Source organism: Notolabrus celidotus, chromosome 18 (genome assembly GCF_009762535.1).
Source record: "Notolabrus celidotus isolate fNotCel1 chromosome 18, fNotCel1.pri, whole genome shotgun sequence".
Classification (NCBI taxonomy): Eukaryota; Metazoa; Chordata; class Actinopteri; order Labriformes; family Labridae; genus Notolabrus; species Notolabrus celidotus.
Window position 1 is genome coordinate 1,984,876 of NC_048289.1, and position 19,428 is coordinate 2,004,303.

General features: G+C 43.9%; 1 protein-coding gene across 1 annotated transcript in view; it reads left to right on the forward strand.

Annotated features, from left to right (window-relative positions):
* The window catches only part of pkd1b (polycystic kidney disease 1b), a 49,428-nt gene extending 30,427 nt beyond the window's left edge, over positions 1-19,001 (forward strand). The window contains exons 26-41 of the mRNA XM_034707325.1: positions 2,862-2,985; positions 7,226-7,363; positions 7,476-7,890; positions 7,985-8,099; positions 8,185-8,393; positions 9,273-9,475; positions 9,558-9,755; positions 11,305-11,459; positions 11,692-11,892; positions 12,015-12,189; positions 12,265-12,441; positions 13,147-13,148; positions 14,621-14,784; positions 14,881-15,031; positions 17,644-17,755; positions 17,840-19,001. Of these exons, the coding sequence (XP_034563216.1) occupies positions 2,862-2,985; positions 7,226-7,363; positions 7,476-7,890; positions 7,985-8,099; positions 8,185-8,393; positions 9,273-9,475; positions 9,558-9,755; positions 11,305-11,459; positions 11,692-11,892; positions 12,015-12,189; positions 12,265-12,441; positions 13,147-13,148; positions 14,621-14,784; positions 14,881-15,031; positions 17,644-17,755; positions 17,840-18,742 (3,442 nt within the window). The 3' untranslated portion in view covers positions 18,743-19,001. The remainder of the gene's footprint in view (positions 1-2,861; positions 2,986-7,225; positions 7,364-7,475; positions 7,891-7,984; positions 8,100-8,184; positions 8,394-9,272; positions 9,476-9,557; positions 9,756-11,304; positions 11,460-11,691; positions 11,893-12,014; positions 12,190-12,264; positions 12,442-13,146; positions 13,149-14,620; positions 14,785-14,880; positions 15,032-17,643; positions 17,756-17,839) is intronic.
* The last annotated feature ends 427 nt before the right edge of the window (positions 19,002-19,428 follow it).

A 19,428-nucleotide genomic window follows, 5' to 3' on the forward strand; every position in this document is an offset into this window, starting at 1 on the left:
CATTAGCTTCTTTTTTAAATATTTTTATTCAATTTAAGTTTAATTGATTAGGACAATGCACATTAATCAACATTTCAGCAGTATGCCTCAATGTAAACATGCAGGAATAAGCACAACAGCTAAATGTCATCCGCAGTCCTGATGCAGGTACTTCCACTACCAGTCAAAAGTTTGGAAACACCTTCTCATTCAAGGGTTTGTATTTATTTTAACTATTGTAAACACTGTAGATTAATACCAAAGACATCAAAACTATGAAAGAACATACACTACCGTTCAAAAGTTTGGGGTCACCCAGACAATTTTGTGTTTTCCATGAAAACTCACACTTTATTGATCAAATGAGTTACAAAATGAATAGAAAATATAGTCAAGACATTGAGAATGTTAGAAATAATGATTTTTAGTTAAAATAATAATTTTGTCCTTCAAACTTTGCTTTCATCAAAGAATGCTCCCTTTGCAGCAATTACATCATTGCAGACCTTTGGCATTCTAGCTGTTAATTTGTTGAGGGAATCTGAAGACATTTCCCCCCACGCTTCCTGAAGCACCTCCCACAAGTTGGATTGGCTTGATGGACACTTCTTGCGTACCATACGGTCAAGCTGCTCCCACAACAGCTCAATGGGGTTGAGATCTGGTGACTGAGCTGTCCACTCCATTACAGACAGAATACCAGCTGCCTGCTTCTTCCCTAAATAGTTCTTGCATAATCTGGAAGTGTGCTTTGGGTCATTGTCCTGTTGTAGGAGGAAATTGGCTCCAATCAAGCACTGTCCACAGGGTATGGCATGGCGTTGCAAAATTGAGTGATAGCCGTCATTATTCAAAATCCCTTTTATTTTTTACAAATCTCCCACTTTACCAGCACCAAAGCAGCCCCAGACCATCACATGACCTCCACCATGCTTAACAGATGGCGTCAGGCACTCTTCCAGCATCTTTCCACTTGTTCTGCATCTCACTAATCTTCTTCTGTGTGATCCAAACACCTCAAACTTTGATTTGTCTGTCCATAACACTTTTTTCCAATCTTCCTCTGTCCAATGTCTGTGTTCTTTTGCCCATATTAATCTTTTCCTTTTATTGGTCGGTCTCAGATATGGCTTTTTCTTTGCCACTCTGCCTAGAAGGCCAGCATCCCGGAGTCTCCTCTTCACTGTAGACGTTGACACTGGTGTTTTGCGGGTACCATTTAATGAAGCTGCCAGTTCAGGACCTGTGAGGCGTCTATTTCTCAAACTAGAGACTCTACTGTACTTGTCTTCTTGTTCAGTTGTGCACCGGGGCCTCCCACTTCTCTTTCTACTCTGGTTAGAGCCTGTTTGTGCTGTTCTCTGAAGGGAGTAGTACACATCGTTGTAGGAAATGTTCAGTTTCTTTGCAATTTCTCGCATGGAATAGCCTTCATTTCTAAGAACAAGAATAGACTGTGGAGTTTCATATGAAAGTTCTCTTTTTCTGGCCATTCTGAGAGTATAATGGAACCCACAAATGTGATGCTCCAGATACTCAACTAGCTCAAAGAAAGGCCAGTTTTACAGCTTCTCTAACCAGCAAAACTCTTTTCAGCTGTGCTAACGTAACTGCACAAGGGTTTTCAAGATGTTTCTAATCATCCATTAGCTTTCTAACGCGATTAGCAAACACAATGTACCATTAGAACACTGGAGTGATGGTTGTTGGAAATGAGCCTCTATACACCTATGTAGATATTCCATTAAAAACCAGACGTTTGCAGCTAGAATAGTCATTTACCACATTAACAATGTATAGAGTGTATTTCTGATTCATTTAATGTTATCTTCATTGAAAAAAACAGTGCTTTTCTTTCAAAAATAAGGACATTTCTAAGTGACCCCAAACTTTTGAACGGTAGTGTATATGGAATTATTGAATGAACCAAAAAGTGTTAAACAAAGCAGAATCTGTTTTATATTTTAGATTCTGTAAAGTAGCCCCCTTTTTCCTTCATGACAGCTTTGCACACTCTTGGTATTCTCTCAGTCTGCTTCATGAAGTGGTCTCCTGGAATGGTTTCTAATGAACATGAGCCTTGTCAAGAGTTCATTTGTAGAATGACTTGCCTTCTTAATGTGTTTGAGACCATCAGTTGTGTTGTTCAGAGGTAGGGTTAGTACACAATGGATAGCCCTATTTGACTACTGTTGTAATCCAGATTATGGCAAAACCAGATTATTTCATAGTTTTGATGTCTTCAGTATTAATCTACAATGTTGAAAATAATTAAAATAATAAAAAACATTGAATGAGGTGTGTCCAAACTTTAAACTGGTAGTGTAGATCAAACAAAAACAAGTTTTTAATGACAGGAAATCAGAAGAGAATTCACAGGATGCAACACAAAATGACTTACAAACAATTTGACATATAAGATGGACACTTCTGTGACTTTATAGAAACAGGAGGGGAACAGGCATCAAATGAGGAAACAGATTTATTCATGAGTACATGACTGGTTTGTGTTTAATGAATGTTTGAGGTTTTTAAAGGTTTAGTAGTTCTCTCACTCCTTGATATGAGCTGCTCATTTGTTCCAGGACTGACTTAATTCAGTCTTACGCCCCGGTACATCTCAGTCTCCTAGTTTCTGCTAGTTTTTGATAGATTCGTTCAATGATGGAGAGGTAAGCCCATTTAAAACTTAAAAAGAAGACACGTCAGTAAAAGTTTGAAACTTGTCAATGTTTAAATGAAGAGTTTTCTGTCCTTGATTTTGACTGTCTCCTTGGAGATAGACTTGATGGGTTTTAATGTACTGACTTTGTGTGACTAAGTTGTAAAACAGTTCTCCAGAGTTGATCATATGAACGTGACTTTTCTCCCTCTGCCTCCAGTGGACCAGTTGCAGCTCAGCTCCTGCTCAACATGGAGACGGTTGCTGTGGGGTTGTGTGTTGCAGTGCTGGTGTTTCCTCTCCAGAGCTGTCTGTGTTTCCTGTTCAGACAGTGTAACAGTCAGGTAACGTACACTGCATAGAGCTGTTTCTCCAACATTATACTGATGATCACCTCAGAGAGTGAAGGCTGGTTTATACTTCTGCATTAACCCTACGCAGCAGGGGCTGACTCAGACGTGAGCTCTACATACTTGTGTCGATTTGTCCGTGTCACGCAGCAATTCTCCCCCTGATCCCTCTGATAGCCGGTCGCCTCCTTCCGGCCCCGCTATGGTCTCTGTTTCCTTTTCCACAGAGATTCAGAGCGTGTTCTGTTAATCTACAGCTGATACATGTTGCTGTTTATCATACTCAACTCAACTCAACTCAAACTTTCTTGTCATTCATCTGGATAACTTGCACACAGCTGAACGAAATTGCGTTTCCCACATGGCAGGTACGATACAACAATAATACTGACGACAACAACTAAATGAAAGAAACAAAACAACAACATGAGGACAGACCAGAACAGGGCTGACTGTGTGGTTTATACTAAATATAGACGATGAGTAAATAGACAGATAAAACAGAATAAGCGAGGTAGTGCAGGGTGCAAATGTAGCAATATATATTGAATAAATAATTCAGCTAAAAAATTGAATTAAAATAAATAGGCAGTAATAAATAACTATTGAAACACTGGAGGCACAGGAGGTGGTCATTGTCCAGTAGAAAGTGATGTGTGACAGAGTCAGTTTATTTTTATTTTATTTTATTTTATTTATTTATTTTTAATTTGATTGTGTTTATCTATTATTCTAATGATTTGGTTTTGGATGTCCCCCCCCCCTCTCCCCTCCCCAATTGCCTTCACTGCCTTCTCCCGCCCAGCTTGTTCCAAACTACTGTCCTATTTTGATGCAGTTGTACATATGAGGAGACGAATGCCCACAAACACACACATACGGACTCACACAAATGAACACACACACATACACGCACACGCACACACACGCACATATGCTCACTAATTTCTGTAATGTTCACTTGTTGTCTTGTCTTTCACTTTTTGTGTATTGTGTATGGTATTTTCATGTCTCTCACCTGTCTTGTATCGTTAAGCATCACTTAATAAAAAAAACAAAAAACTATTGAAACACTGGAGGCACAGCAGGTGGTCATTGTCCAGAAGAAAGTGATGTGTGACAGAGTCATCCAGCAATGATTACAGGGAAGAATAGAGAGGAGACATCGTAGGAGATGAAATACACGTCGGTCGATGTGCAGGGATTCAGGAAGTGTTGTAAATTCAGGAAATACAATGCCATCGAGAGGACCAATCACAGGGCTTGAAGTCGGCGTCAATTCAACGAGTAGTTACATTTTGGAGGAGGTGCGAATCGGCTAATTGCGTAGTAGGGATGAGCAATGATTTCCTAACATTTGTTCACTTAGTAAAATTGAAGAGTTACTTTGAATATTTTCTCATTTTAAAAGTACAATTTTTCATCATTTTTACCGGCGCCTGGTTGTAATACAGTATTCCCGCCAGAAGGTGGCTGTAGAGTGTCTTAAAGCTGTTTGCTAACCGCATTAAGTAACAGAAGAAGAAAAATGCTTACTGCATTAAATAGCAAAAGAAGAAGAAAACATTAGCGACAGTCGCTGCATTTTTCTCTGTTTCTGAATCTCACTTAGTGTTTGGCTCGGCCCTACTCGTTGGGGGTCCATCGGGGCTGGGTGGGTGGCTGGTGTCCCTGTCACCCTCCGTCCCCCTGCTGCCCCCTCCCCTGTGGGGGCCTGGTCTGCGGCTGCCCTCGGGGCCGGGTTTCCCGGGGTTCCCTCGCGGTCCTCTTTGGGGGGTGGGGTGGTGCGCAGCTGGGGGGGTGTTACTACGGCAGCCATTGGGGTGTCCCTCCATGCGGGGGCGGCCTGGTCCATCAGTCGCGGGGCGTGGGTGGGGGGCGTGGCTGGGGGGAGTGGTCGGGCCGTCTGGGGGGGGCGGGGGGGATTGGCCCTGCCGCCTCCGCCCTCCCCCCGCTCCGGCGCGCCGGTTGGTGAGCTCAGGCCCGTCTGCCTGGCTGTCTGCTCCTGGTGCCGGGCCCCCTCGGCCCTGGTGGCTCCTTTGGCTCCGTCTTGGGGGGCTTTGGGGGCGGTGTTGTGGGGGTGTCCCTTGGGGGGGCTGCGGGATCTCTCCCCCCTCGCCCCCTTTTCCTCCTACTGGGTGACCTGGGGGTCGCCCTGGGTGCTCCGGCGGTACCTGTTTGCTTCCGGTCTGGGTCCTTGGCTCATCCCCTGGCCTGGGTCTCCCGCGGCGGGTTGGGTCCTTTGGTCTGACTGCTCTCGCGGCCCGGGTGCCGGGCCGTACCGCTCGGCTGATCTGACCCAAGTGGTTTCATCTGCACCAGTGGTGGTCTCGTTACACAAATAGAACACAGCACGGCGGCAACCCTCTGCGACCCAAGCTTCAGTAATGATTGTGGACACTAAGGGTTGCTTAATCATTAGTATCACCACACAGAGTTTTTTTGGCATCATGGTGAGATGGTCCCTCTCCATCTAAGTGTGTTAGGTCTCTCTCTCCTTCTCTCTCCCTGTCCCTTTGTATATCCTTATGTAATCTTTCTTTCACTTTCTCAATTTTTTTTATTTTTTTATTTTTTGGCCCACCTAGGTGTGCACGCCCTCTTTTACAGAACATGATATTAGCTGCCAATAAAAGATAGGCCAGAGTTCTAAGAGAAATGGTGATGGTTGCATGCACACAGTCACAAGCACAGAAGAAAAAGGTTTTCTTTCTTTTCTTTTGCTGCAAGAATAAATTGCATTAATATTTGACAGTTTGTGACAAACATGACACAAACCAGAAATATATATGCAGACAAGAGAAAAGAAAGAAAAAAAAAAAAAAAAAAAAAAAAAAAAGGAGTGAGCCCGACTAAGGATTTGCTTAGTGGAATCTGATTCATCAGATTTTGCCCATAGTCGACGAATAGTGGAATGTTTGTTGTTTTTCCTTATTGACCCAAAGTCTGCATGATGGTGACCGCATGACAATATTACACATAACCATTTACAATTAAGAGACTTGTGGCTTAAAGTAAAAGGGACAACAGAATATTATAAGTATAAAACTTAGATTTTTTAAATCTATATTGCAAAAACAACGAGGTGATGAAGGAGAGAAAACTCAAATCAAACCTGAACCAGCTAAAGGGTTTTTAAATCTCTTAACAGAACCTTTTAAAACAGTCTTTCATCGCGTCTTTGTCCGCTTGAGTCTTTTCAAATTGTACGTGAGGAAAACCATCGTGTGTACGGGCAGAAGTGCGCTCCTTGCTTTGTTGACTGTAAATCCTGTCTTTGAGAATATCCTCTCTGATGGTGTGGAGGTGGATGGGATGCTGTGGATTGTTTTTGAGGCTTCGGACAGCTTTGGGTATCCCTCCTGGTTCTTTTGGCCCCGTACAGTTTTTGTGTGGTCCGGTAATCCTTGATCTCACAGCCCTCTTCATGAAGCTGCTCCTCATCTTCATCACTATTTTTTAGGATCAACTGAAGTTTTATTTCCTGACATTTTGAGCTACCATGAACGTAGAAAGATTTAAAGGCCAGCTGAGGTACGTCTGCTCCACAGGTCCCGCTAAATGGGAGAGTCCACCTTTAATTACCAGGGGAGATTTAATTACCACTTTAAGGAGATTTAACACTTCAAGAGCTGTTCTCAGAATTACATTAAATAAGTCTATATTTATATCAATATAAGATATATGAGACACTATTTTTACGGGAAACAGGAAAATAATGTAAAATTAAACATTGAGCACCCCCATGGTTTGAATGGAATGATCCACGTTTCATATGCAAATATTCGACTATGAGATTGGCAGTCGACTAAGGCTCGTTAGAACGAATCGTCAAATATTCCACTATTTGGGGTCACCCCTACTACACACATATTTCCAGAGACTGAGCATGTCTGTAACATGTAAACACACACGCCACGCTGCATCACAGAAACACTGACATAAAGGTCGAGACAGACGCCATCAGTGCACGCTACTAGCAGCACCTCGTCCTGCCTTGATTAATCATCAAATAGATGCCAATGATTATCAAATAGTATTTTGGCTTGAAATGCCCATCCGTAGTGCGTAGGCCTCTGTGTAAGTACAGGAGCTATGCAGACCAACGCACGTAGGCTACTGAGTCAATTCGATGCAGAAGTATAAACCAGGCTTAACCCTTCTTGATGTGACCCATTCAGTAAAAACATCAGTGTTTCCATTTAAAGGCTGATTCTAATGTTGTTCAACCAAGGTGTCCAAAGACATGTCCACTCCCTCTTCTCCTGTGTGTCCCTCTGGGGAGATCTACCTCTGCCAATCAGAGCTCTCTGGTCCTTCCTTCTTGTCTTTTGCTGATTCGTCAGGCCACGTGCGGGACAGTCCTTTCTCTGTGAGACACACACACACAGACAAACACACACACACACACATATATGAATCTATGTGGTTCAGCTGGAGTTCTCTCCCTCCATGCTCATACATTTTGTATCTGCTGTCTGTAGTTACTGGAGAGCAAGCTGCTGGACTCCAGTATTCTGGACTTCTGGGCTACATCTGGACTGGCAGCACAGACCGACAGGAGAGTGTGTCGAGAGGACTGCACAGAGACATGGCAGTCCTGTGACAGCTTACTCAGTCTACCAGTAGACCCGTGTCTCACCAAATCATCCCCAGCTCCCATCGTAGGCGGAATGTCTGTGGTCGGCCCTGCACGGCAGATAAGGAGGAAGAAAGCCATGATGCAGCCTCGCCAGTCTTCATCCTCGCCCACTGACCCCACTACTGCTTCAGTCCCTCTCATTGGCACATATGCCCTTTCAAAAGGAACTACCACGTTGGGCTCAAAGGTCTCTGCCTTCAACAGCAACCTTGTGCAAGCTTACAGCCACAATCTGACAACGTTTTTAACTCTCTCTGGTGAGAAACTACTCAAATTAACCACAGCATCAATCAAGTCTCCTGTCCTCAGCCAAAGTCTTTACTGAAGGGTGTTTGTTTTTCCCAATGCAAGAGGAAGATCTGCTGATGTCCATCGCAGCAGCATCAGAGGACCCAGCACACGTAACCAACAGCAACTCAGACAGCGGCCGGGACTCCCCGAGAACCACCTCCTCATTCTCCAACACGTAGGGTTTCTTTGACAGATGCTCCATCATGAGGTCAGTGTTGCCTCCACACATACTCTTCATGTTATGATCTTGTGTTTTGCAGCCAGAGCAGCAGCTGGTCTCAGCAGAGTGAGGACAAGTCCTTTTTTGCTGATATCCACAAGCCAGATCCAGATCCACTGTCCTGCCCCTCCCTGTATGGAGCAGGACTCCATAAGAGTCCCTCTGTGCTCTCTGTGGACTCAGTAGCCAGCACCTTCCTGCCGAGCCCGTCTACAGAGTCTTCACGGTCTTGCTCCAGCACACGAATAGGTACCAAACTTCTGGTTCCAGTATTGATCACAGGATATTTGAACTTTTATCTTGTGTTTGCATTGTGGCTAGCTGACTCTTTATGGAACTACAATCTTTATAAATATATGAGAGGCACCCCTAGTCTGGATTACAACACCATGTAAACACTCTGTATAAGTATTTCCATCTCTGGTGTGTACAATCAATCAATCAATCAATCTTTATTTGTATAGCGCCCAATCACAACAAACGTTATCTCAAGACTCTTTTACAAACAGAGCAGGTCTAGACCACTCTATGTCAAATTATGAACAGAGACCCAACTTCAAGACAGGATAAGACTCAGTCTGACCCCACCTTAATCCACCATGAGCATTGCACCTCACAGTATTTAGCTAGTCACAATGGAGAGGAAAAACTTCCTTTAACAGGCAGAAACCTCCAGCAGAACCAGACTCATGTTAGCCATCTGCCTCGACCGAGTTGGATCTGGAAAGAGGGATAGAGGAGAATAAGAGAGAGAGGGAGCGGTGATAGTGATGAGACGAGTAGTAGTAGCTGTAGCTGCTGGAGTCCAGCACGTCCGTATCAGCTGGAGTCTGGAACGTCCACAGCAGGAGGACGTCTACGGCAGCTCAGAGGAACCTACGAGACAAGGGAGCTCAGGGACTCCAGAAAGGTCTATGGTTAGTAACTTTAATGGGACAGGGAGAGTTAAAGTAAGTAATGAGGGGGTTGGGGGGAAGGGGGTGAGATAGGATCCCAGTGTGGCAGCACCAGTTCCCTCGGCAGTCTAAGCCTATAGCAGCATAACTAAGAGCTGGTCCAAGCCTGATCCAGCTCTAACTATAAGAGGTGCAGAGTTTGTGATATCTGTCTCCTCTCTTTGTACTCTAGGTGTCGCCCGGAGTAAACCTGGCTGGCTGCTCCCCCACTGGGCGCTGTGTGTGATTTACTCCGTGGTGGCTGTGCTGTTAGGAACATGCCTAACCGTGGTGGGAGTCTACGGCGGCTACATGTCCAGAACAGTGGTCATCATGTGGCTCGTATCTGTGCTGTCTGCCTTTTTCACCTCTGCCTTACTTCTCGAACCTCTCAAAGTGAGTTCAGACATGTCGTTCAGTTATCTCAGATCTCTGGTGGATCTTCACTTTGATTTTCATCTCCATCTCTCCTGCTCAGGTGTGCATGCAAGCCCTCATTAGCACAGCCCTGTGGAGGCCTGTGGACCCAGAGGTGGAGGACCACCTGGCTCAGGAGTCCACTGTGGTGAGGCCGTTCAGAGAGCATTGTGGAAATGTTCGACCACCGTGTGGCTATGGGCTCCTGCAGGCCAAAGAGGAAGCCCGCAGAGTCAGAGCTCTGCAATCACTGATGAGGGTAAGAATCAAACCCAAACGTGATCAGTGGTATAATCTGTTATACGGAAGAGGATGAGGGCAACTGGAGAAAAACATTAAGGTTTATTCTTTTTTCTGAGATTAAAGTCAGAATTATGAGGAAAAAGTAAGAATTCTGATTTTAATCTCAGAATTCTGGCTTTAATCCTGGAGTTTTGACTTTAATCTGGGAATTCTTACTTTAATCTCCTAATTCTCACATTAATCTCAAAATTCTGACTTTTCTCTCGGATTTGTGACCTTCCTCTCAGAATTCTGACTTTAATTTCGGAATTTTGATTTTAATCAGAGAATTCTGATTTAAAAGGTGACATATCACGCTCTTTTTCATCAAAATATATTGGTCTAAGAGGTCCCCAAAACATGTCTTTAAAGTTTATGCTCAAAAAAACACTTTGAAATCAGATTTTGGTCTGCCTGAAAAACCCTCTTTTTCAGCCCTGCTCAGAACAGTCTGTTTTCTGTGTCTGTGCCTTTAAATGAGAATGAGCTCTCTGACCACGCCCCCTCAGGAAGTGGATGTGCCCTCAGCTGTCCAGCACCTTGATCTAATGTTTACATGTTGGCTGAATATACACGGCTGCTCACAGACCCGCGTTACTTCAACCCTCTGAATCTGATCCAGAATCTGATCCTGATGGAGAGGCGCCTGTAGCAGGACCTTTCTGAACCATTGGTCACAGATTTAGTGTTTCTTGTTGTTTTATTTGTCAGTATGTAGACGTGTGTCTTGGTACACAGCTACGAGCATGAAGCTATGTGGCTATGCTAACTATCGCTAGCACTTTTCCATGAAAACTAAAAATCATCCACTAGATCTTCAAATCTGCAGACGTGGGGAGTAAAACCGACCTACAACTAGCATGCCTCCCTCCTAAGCTCCTTGTTAGCACACGTGCAGGGAATGAAAAACAGAGGAGGAGTTGAGTTGTATTTTATACAGTCTATGGGCTGAACAAGCTCCGAGCTCTGACTTCCTGTTACAGACCGGATATTGTTGTGACGTAAAAAAATCACTGAAAACTGAAACGGCTGGTTTCACACACATTTACAGAAAGGTGGAGAAATCAGAACAGGGGCAGAATGGATTCTTTTCATTTTCGGGGGGTTTGTAGACATGCCAGGGAAACATATTTCAGGTAGAGAACCATTAAAAAGTCGATTTTTGCATGATATGTCACCTTTAATCTCGGAATTTTGACTTTAATATGAGAACTTTAACTCTAACTTTAATCTTGGTATTCTGATTTTAGTCTAGGAATTCTTACTTTAAAGAATTCTGACTTTAATTTCCGAATTCTTACTTCAATCTTGGAATTCTGACTTTAATTAAGGAATTCTGACTTTAGTCTCAGAATTCCGACTTTCATCTTGGAATTCTTACTGTAATCTGGGAATTCTGACTTTAACCTCAGAATAAAATTTAAATATTGCACCTTAATTAATTTTTTCCAGTGTCCCTTATCCTCTTTTGATCTTTTGTCAGTTCTTTGTTCCCTAATGAATGATCCTCTGCATCCTCTCTGCAGCACTGTGTTGTCCAGCTGTTGTTTCTGTTGCTGGTGTTGATGGTGAACTACCAGGACAGCGCAGAGAGAAGACAGGGCAGGCTGCTGCTCTCTGCTGTCAGACACCGACTTCACACCGCACCCTCGGGAGTCCCTAACCTCACCTCACTCAGAGAGTAAAGAGAACACTTCGCTTCCTGCTGTCAAAACACTCAACCGTACCAAATACAGCCACACACTGAATCATCTAGGGAGGAGACCTTGAATGACCTTGCTTATCCACTACACATACTGTGATGCAATATTTTAGACTTCATCAGTCAGGCTCATAGTGTTCCCTCCACATCCCTCACACAAAGCTTTGCATCATGTGAATGTTTTATTTGTTGGCTTTCTCTCTTCATGCAGCTGGTCAGACGCAGAGCAGTGGATCAACCACACCTTGGTGCCAAACCTGCACCAATACCCATCGCTGCATCTTGTAGGACTACCACAGCTGCAGTACACACACACCCTCAGTCCTCTGGCAAGTTACTTCCTGGAAGATCACAATGTGACAACCCAACATCCTGCAGCTGGTCTGCACATGCCAGAGTGGTCCAAAAAACAGTGAGTGGATCTGTTTCAACATGGAGACTTGAAATCCAAGATGGACATCATGTTTATTCACTCACACCAGAGGGTTGAAATGAAGTCTATCTGTCTATCTTTCTTTCTTTTTTTCACCCCAGGTTGAGAAGCCTTTCAATAGACTTCACACTCTCCCACAGAGAGTCTTCTCTGTTTGTGTGTGTGTCAATACAACTGGAATGGGCTCACACACACCGAGTCACCCCTTCTCTCTTCATCCATCCGTTCCTAATCCCTTTATCGTACCTTGGTCTGGACCTGCAAACGGCACTTATGGTAACAAACGTTCACTTCTAAACGTCTTCCAAATCAGCTTCAATAATTGATTAATCCCAGTTCTTCACACTGCAGGTTCTCCTCCTCATCTCTGGCCTCTTCATCTTATTCAGAGAAGTGAGGTCGATAGCTACAGAGAGAGCCTGGTGTCTACATCTCAGCCTGTTACAGCTTTGTATGGCCTTGCTCTGCCTGGCAACAGCTATCCTGCATTTTTGCTTCCTATCGCTGGCCACTTCCTCTGTTTCAAGGGTAAGAAAAGATAACATGCAGCTCATTATATCCAGGATGGAGCTAAAATAGGACTGTTACCTGCACATATACACAGATGAAACAGAAACCTGTCCACTGAAGCCTCCTCCCTACACACAACCTAAGCCAATTAGAATGAATAAGAATATACAGATCAGACTGAGAGTGAACACCAGAATGCTTTGGGCCTCTAATCTTGTCCCTTCATAACCAATTGATTCCCTATTTTTGTGCCCACACTAATTTCAGTTATTTAGTGCCATAAGACAGTGTTGTAGTGGAATCACCAAACCTCGAATCCAGTCCCGAGTCCTCTGTGTTCGAATCTGAGTTGGGTCCAAGTCACCAGAGAAAAATCTGAGTCAAGTGAAGTCTGAGTTGAGTCCTCATTATTTGAGTCCGAGTCAAGTCCTCATTATTTGGGAGTGAAGTCTGAGTCAAGTCCTCAATATTTGAGTCCGAGTCAAGTCCTCATTATTTGGGAGTGAAGTCTGAGTTGAGTCCTCATTATTTGAGTCCGAGTCAAGTACTCATTTGAGACCGAGTACGAGTCGAGTTCTCATTATTTGAGTCCGAGTCAAGTCCTCATTATTTGAGACCGAGTCTGAGTCGAGTCCTAATTATTTGAGTCCAAGTCCAAGTTGAGTTCTCATTATTTGAGTTCCCGTCTGAGTGGAGTAGACATTATTTGAGTCCCAGTCCAAGTCGTGTCCTCATTATTTGAGTCTGAGTCAAGTCCTCATTACTTGAGACCGAGTTCAAGTCGAGTCCTCGGCATTTGAGTACGAGTCAAGTCATTCATTACTTGAGACCGAATCCAAGTTGAGTCCTCAGCATTTGAGTCAGAGTCAAGTTCTCGTTATTTGAGACCGAGTCCAAGTCGAGTCTTCATCATTTGATTCTGAGTCCAATTCTAGTCCTCATTATTTGAGACCCAGTCCAAGTCGAGTCCTCATTATTTGAGTTTGAGCCCGAGTTAAGACCTCATTACCTGAGCATGAGTCCAAGTCGGGTCCTCGGCATTTGAGTCAGAGTCAAGCCCTCATTATTTGAGACCGAGCCCGAGTCTAGTCCTCATTATTTGAGACAAGTCCAAGTGGAGTCCTCATTATTTGAGACGAGTCCAACTCGAGTCCTTATTGGTAATATTATTTATTACAAGGAGGACATTAACATTAGTGTTGGAGCTAATTCCATCATTTTATGTACACAATCATTTTACTTTGTCATTTATTTGTTGTTGTTTGTATGAAGATCAATGTTATGTGTGTTATCAAGATTTGATTTTAGTCACATATTGATAGTTTGATAGTTTAGCTCCTGATGGGCAGGTAAGGGGCCGACATGGGGTAAGGTGAATGTTTTTAACAGAAGACGTTAGAGCAAGAGGACACTACAGATTGTTTATGAGAAACCATTTTAGTTTAATAAGACTTCAGAGAAACTGCAGTTTGATCCTGGACATTTAAAATGTGTTTGCTTCCTGTGTACGATCCGCTCTCCCCCTGCGCCGTGGACGGGTTGATTTTCAGTTTTTTTAAAAGTAAATTGACGAGGTCTAACTGCCACTGCAATGAGATTCTAACGAAATCCTGCTGTTGAAGGATGAAGTCACAGCGCTGTGTGGAAGTAAAATGCTCAGCTGGTAGAGTCTTTTAATCCTGGCAGACGTCACGTTAACGTGCATGTAGGCGAACGCTCGTGCCAGCCCTCGCTCTGAACGGAATACATTTTATTAAAAATACAAAATCTAACATGAACATTAAAACAGTCTGTATCAATATATAAGCTGAGTCCTGCTCTCTATCATCCAAGTCCTTATGCAGTCAATGCTCGAGTCAGAGTCCAAGTCCAAGTCAAGTCACGAGTCCTGCAAAACGGGACTCGAGTCGGACTCGATTCTGAGTCCTGGACTGGAGTACTACAACACTGCCATAAGAAAATGTGTATATCTTTTTATAGTATTGCTATAATAGCTTTGAGGACCTTTCATAGTCTGTGTGTGCTCTTTAGATTTTGTCCCAACCAGACCTCTTCACCAGCTTCCTCAGTGCTGCCCTGCTCTCTCAGAGGTGTTCCCAGTGTGCAGCCGTTCTGCTCACTCTCCTTGTTCTGAAGGTAATAACAGCTTCTGTCCATCACTATTCTGAAACTCTACAGCTCCCCCTCTCTGTTTGAGGGTCCACTTGCTTCTACTGTTGTGTGTTCCAGCTGCTGGGGACCCTGAGGTTTGTGCGGAGATGGGTGGTGTTGGGCAAAGTGCTGCAGAGAGCCTGGAGGGAGCTGCTGGCTGTGTCTGCCCTGTTCTTCCTGCTGCTGCTCTGCTGTCACCTCGTGAACACTGTAGGTGGAAAGACTTCCTGCTGAATCACTTTTCCATACAGGGGTGTTCATGTATCTAACGTTAAATGTCTTTGTTTCAGCTGTTGTCCCATTCAGTGGAAGGTTTCCTGTCACTTTATGAGAACAGAGTCTCGGTGCTTTCGTTCCTGCGTGGTCGAATCCACCCTGGCCTAGGGCTCCTTTTGTTTGTGGGAGGTCTCTGGCTCTTATCCAGACTCTGTGGAGCTGTTCTCATCCATGCATACAGGTACAGTTCACAATGTTTACAGTAATATGTCAAGTTGAATGTGGATATGAGATCCATAACTGGGAGAAAGGAGCGACTGAGGGCACACATGGAGGAATAAACCCTTAAAGCAGCTGAAATTAAAATCTAGTTTTTGTTTGTTTTTTTGTTTTTTTGTCTTTATATAACTGTCATTAGTAAGGGAAGTCGGCGGAATAGATGAGCATGGTTCTCAACCTCTCTCTTGGAGGCTCCTCTCTATATCGGGCGCTGTTTGTAAAGTTGTGCAAACTGACAATAACAGCAACATGTTTTTTAGTTCTCCACTTTTACTTTAAAAAGATAAGTATTTTTTAATGTGCTCCTTGGTTTTTACTTGTAACTTTTTTACAGCATTTTACAATGTAAATGTAAATGACATTATCAGGTAAGATTTACTCAGTTAATGTATTTCGGTTTACACTGTTTAAAGCTGGGGTTGGTAATCAGATTTAGATCCACTTTTTGTTATACTGGTTAAAATGATCTTTCTGTCCTGATGGTAATCAATACATAATGTGTTCTTAAAAAAGAGGTTAAAAAAAGCTGCTATCTACAGCCGGAGTAAACCTGGGAAAACACCAACCAATCAGCCTTTTTTGGGTGCCAAAATTTTAAACCATTCAAATCCCGTCCTGCCGTTCTGCCCTCCTCCTGCGCGTACATTTCCCCGGCGTGCACTCTGAGTCCCCGTCTCCTGCCGCTGCTTCCCCTGACTCTACTGACTGTCCCTCTTGCTCGACCTCGGGCCTGTCCCCTCTGACCTGATGAGGTGCTTTGCTCAGGACTGTAGTCCGGATCAGAGTCTAAAAAGCTCTCACCACAGGGGCTCTGACAAGCAGAAGAATGAATGACATTCAGTTAGTCCTACAGAAAATGTAGATGTATTGTAGCGTCTGTCCGGACGCTGTAGTGATGACGAGCCGATTCGTGAACACGTTGAGTTTTAATAACCGGTCACTGTCGGCCGTGATCACGCCAACAAACAAAACAACAATCAATGTTTGAATGAATGAAGAACTTCTCCTCTTGTCTCTCCTCTCTCAACTCACACACTCTACACCTCTCCTGATGCCTTCACTGACTGTCAACACTGTAGGAATTCAGAACATCTCCACTGAACACGTTTAACAAACAGCAGAGCTGTTACAGTATTATATATGTGTTATAACTTTTCTCCTGATATCGTGTCACCAGTACAACTGGATAATGCTAGCATGATAGTTGTGAGTGCTAACAGCAGCCATGTTTGTTTGTGTTTTTAACTTTCACTATGAGAATGTTTTGATGAGGACCGGTTTTGAATCAGTCACCATCATATGGTCGCAAGTCAGCGGCGCTCGTGCATGTGAGCGGGGGGGGGGGGGGGGGGGGGGCGTCGTTTTGGAGGAGCTCTGAGGGATGAGGGGAGGGGTTAGACATGCTACATTCAAATTCATGCTAGTTTTCCGAGACTGCCAACCCCAGCTTTAAAGGTGACATATCATGCAAAATTGACTTTTTAATGGTTCTCTACCTGAAATATGTGTCCCTGGCATGTCTACAAACCCCCCGAGAATGAAAAAAATCCATTCTGCCCCTGTTCTGATTTCTCCACCTTTCTGTAAATGTGTGTGAAACGAGCCGTTTCAGACTTCAGTGTTTTTGTTACGTAACAACAATATCCGGTCTGTCACGGAGTCAGAGCTCGGAGCTTGTTCAGACCATAGACTGTATAAAATAATACTGAATCCCTCCCCCGTTTTATATTAAATGTTAAATCCAAATGCTAAGTATGAATATCCATTTTAAATGTTAAGTCTACATGTTAAATGTTGCTAACGGAAATACCAAAATAAAAGCTTCACAAAGCGATACAGACTTAGCAATAGCGACTTAAATGTGGAGTATTGTTACTGTTATTTTCAGTGTGCACAACTTTACAAACTGTCTGGGTGGCTGGTCTCAGACGGTCTTGGAGGTGAAGATGCTGGATGTGGAGGTCCTGGGCTGGTGTGGTTACACGTGGTCTGTGGTCGTGAGGCTGGTTGGATGTTCTGCATAATTCTCTGAAACACCTTTGGAAACGTCTTATGGTCGAGAAATGAACATTCAATTCACGGACAACAGCTCTGGTGGACATTCCTGACTCCCTCTAAACTTGTGACATCTGTTGCATCGTGCTGTGTGATAAAACTGCACGTTAGAGTGACCTTTTATTGTGGCCAGCCTAAGGCACACCCGCGTAATAATCATGCTGTCTAATCAGCATCTTGATATGCCACACCTGTGAGGTGGATGAATTATCTGGGCAAAGGAGAAGTGCTCACTAACACAGATTTAGACACATTAGAGAACAATATTTGAGAGAAATAGTCCTTTAGTGTACGTAGAAAAAGTCTGAGATCTTTGTGTTCAGCTCATGAAACATGGAAGCAAAAACTAAAGTGTTGTGTTTATATTTTTGTTCAGTATAAGCGCTGGTCTAAGCCTGAGCCAGCTCTAACTATAAGCTTATGATGTCATGCTGCTCACAAACTATTCAACAGAGAAAAGGCTACTTTGGTTAAATGTTCTGCTCAGAAGACCAACAGTGAGTGTTCTTTGTCCTGAAGGGCTGAGCAGGCCGAGCTGCACCGACCAACCATTGGACCTCAGGACTTTGAGATGGTGGAGTTCTTCATCAAGAGGCTCAGGTTGTGGATGGGACTCACTAAAGCCAAAGAAGTAAGGAGGACATTCGTTTGGCACATTTTTGTAAGAACTTCTTCTCCGTGTTTCTGACTCCACTATTGTTCTGTCTCTTCCTAGTTCAGACACAGAGTCAAGTTTGAAGGTATGGACATGCCCCCCTCCAGGTCCTCCCAGGAATCCCGTCTGTCTACGCTGTCTCCCTTCCTCTCCTCTCCCCGCTCTCCTTCCACATGCTCCTCATTTTCATCTCAGCGTCCCTTGTCCTCCGCTCTCTCGGTGAGGTCAGAGGACTCTTCGTTTTCTGAGTCTGATGTCCAGCCGTACTTGGATCATCTGCTGCCATGTGTCACTTCCCTGCTCTCTCACTTTGATCAGGTCAATCAGATCAATGAGGATGTTTATGACCTGGAGAAAAAACTGGAAGATGCTCAAACAAGAAGAAGGAAAAGGTTGATGAGTGACAATCCTAAAAGATCTGAGAACCTGAGGGACTCAGCAAATCCAGAGAACCTGGAGAGAGGAGGGAGAGAAGAAGCTGGAAACAGAAAGGAAGGCTTCTTCTACTCCAGGACAAGAGTTTCCCTCCCCTCAACTTATTCTGTCATTCCCTCCAAAGCTCACAACTCTACTGAATCTACCTGCATCTTTCCCCAGACATACAGTGCCTACTCTGAGTCAGAATCAGCATCACACCAGCCTCAGGGATTGAGAAACCACCAAGCAGCAAAGGTTGCATCTGGAAACTGTGGTTTGCATCCTGCAGGTTTTCCTGGATTTGGTAGGTTCAACATGAGAAGAGCTTGGCATTCTGGGAGTTCTCATTCAGCCGATGCAGCTCAGAGGAACTTCCTGACCCAAGGTGGAGGAGTGGGTACCTGTGGCAATGGAAGAGAAAACTTGGCACTCATCAGCAGCAGACCAAGGAGTGAACAAGGGTTAAGGAGGCAGGTCAGAGACGGGGTCCCTGTGAAGAGGAAGGCTTGGATATGTGAACAATCAGAGATGGAGCTCGACTGTTAAACCTGTTGTCACCTGGTCTATGATCCGTCCTTACTTTACTTCTGTTGTGTTTAAAGCAAAGTGTTGAACAGCTGACATTAGATGTTACACCTTTGATAATGTTTACTCCTCACAAACATGATCAAGAGTCTGAGTCCACGACAAGAGTCTGAAGGTGCATTTCTGGGGTCTTTTAGTCCCCAGAACTACTTTCCCCTGAAGTAAAAGGTTCCTGTGCCCCCATTGTTGTCTGCGTTTCGACCGCGGGCTGAATGTAAATTTGTTTCTGGTAAAAATGTTCTTTAAAAGTTTCTGATTTAGTACATGAATTTTTCTTTCTTTTTTTTTTTTTTTTTTAAAGTTATGTTTTTGGCCTTTTTGCCTTTATTAGATAGTACAGCTGAAGAGAGACAGGAAGTGTGGGGAGTAGAAAGTGGGGGAAGACATGCAGGAAATGGTCGACTGGCCGGGAATCAAACCGGCGACCCCTGCGACGAGGACTGCAGCCTCTGTACATGGGGTGCTTAGACCGCTAGGCCACCAGCAACCCAGTACATGAATTTTTCTTAAATGTACATTTGTTTTGTTCTTGGTAAAAGTGTTTAACTTCATTTTGTTTTATAAAATGTAAAAATGTTTTTCAAAGTGTAAATTTGTCTCCAACTTTGTGAAAGTGGTTCATCCATTGTACATTTGCATTGCACTTC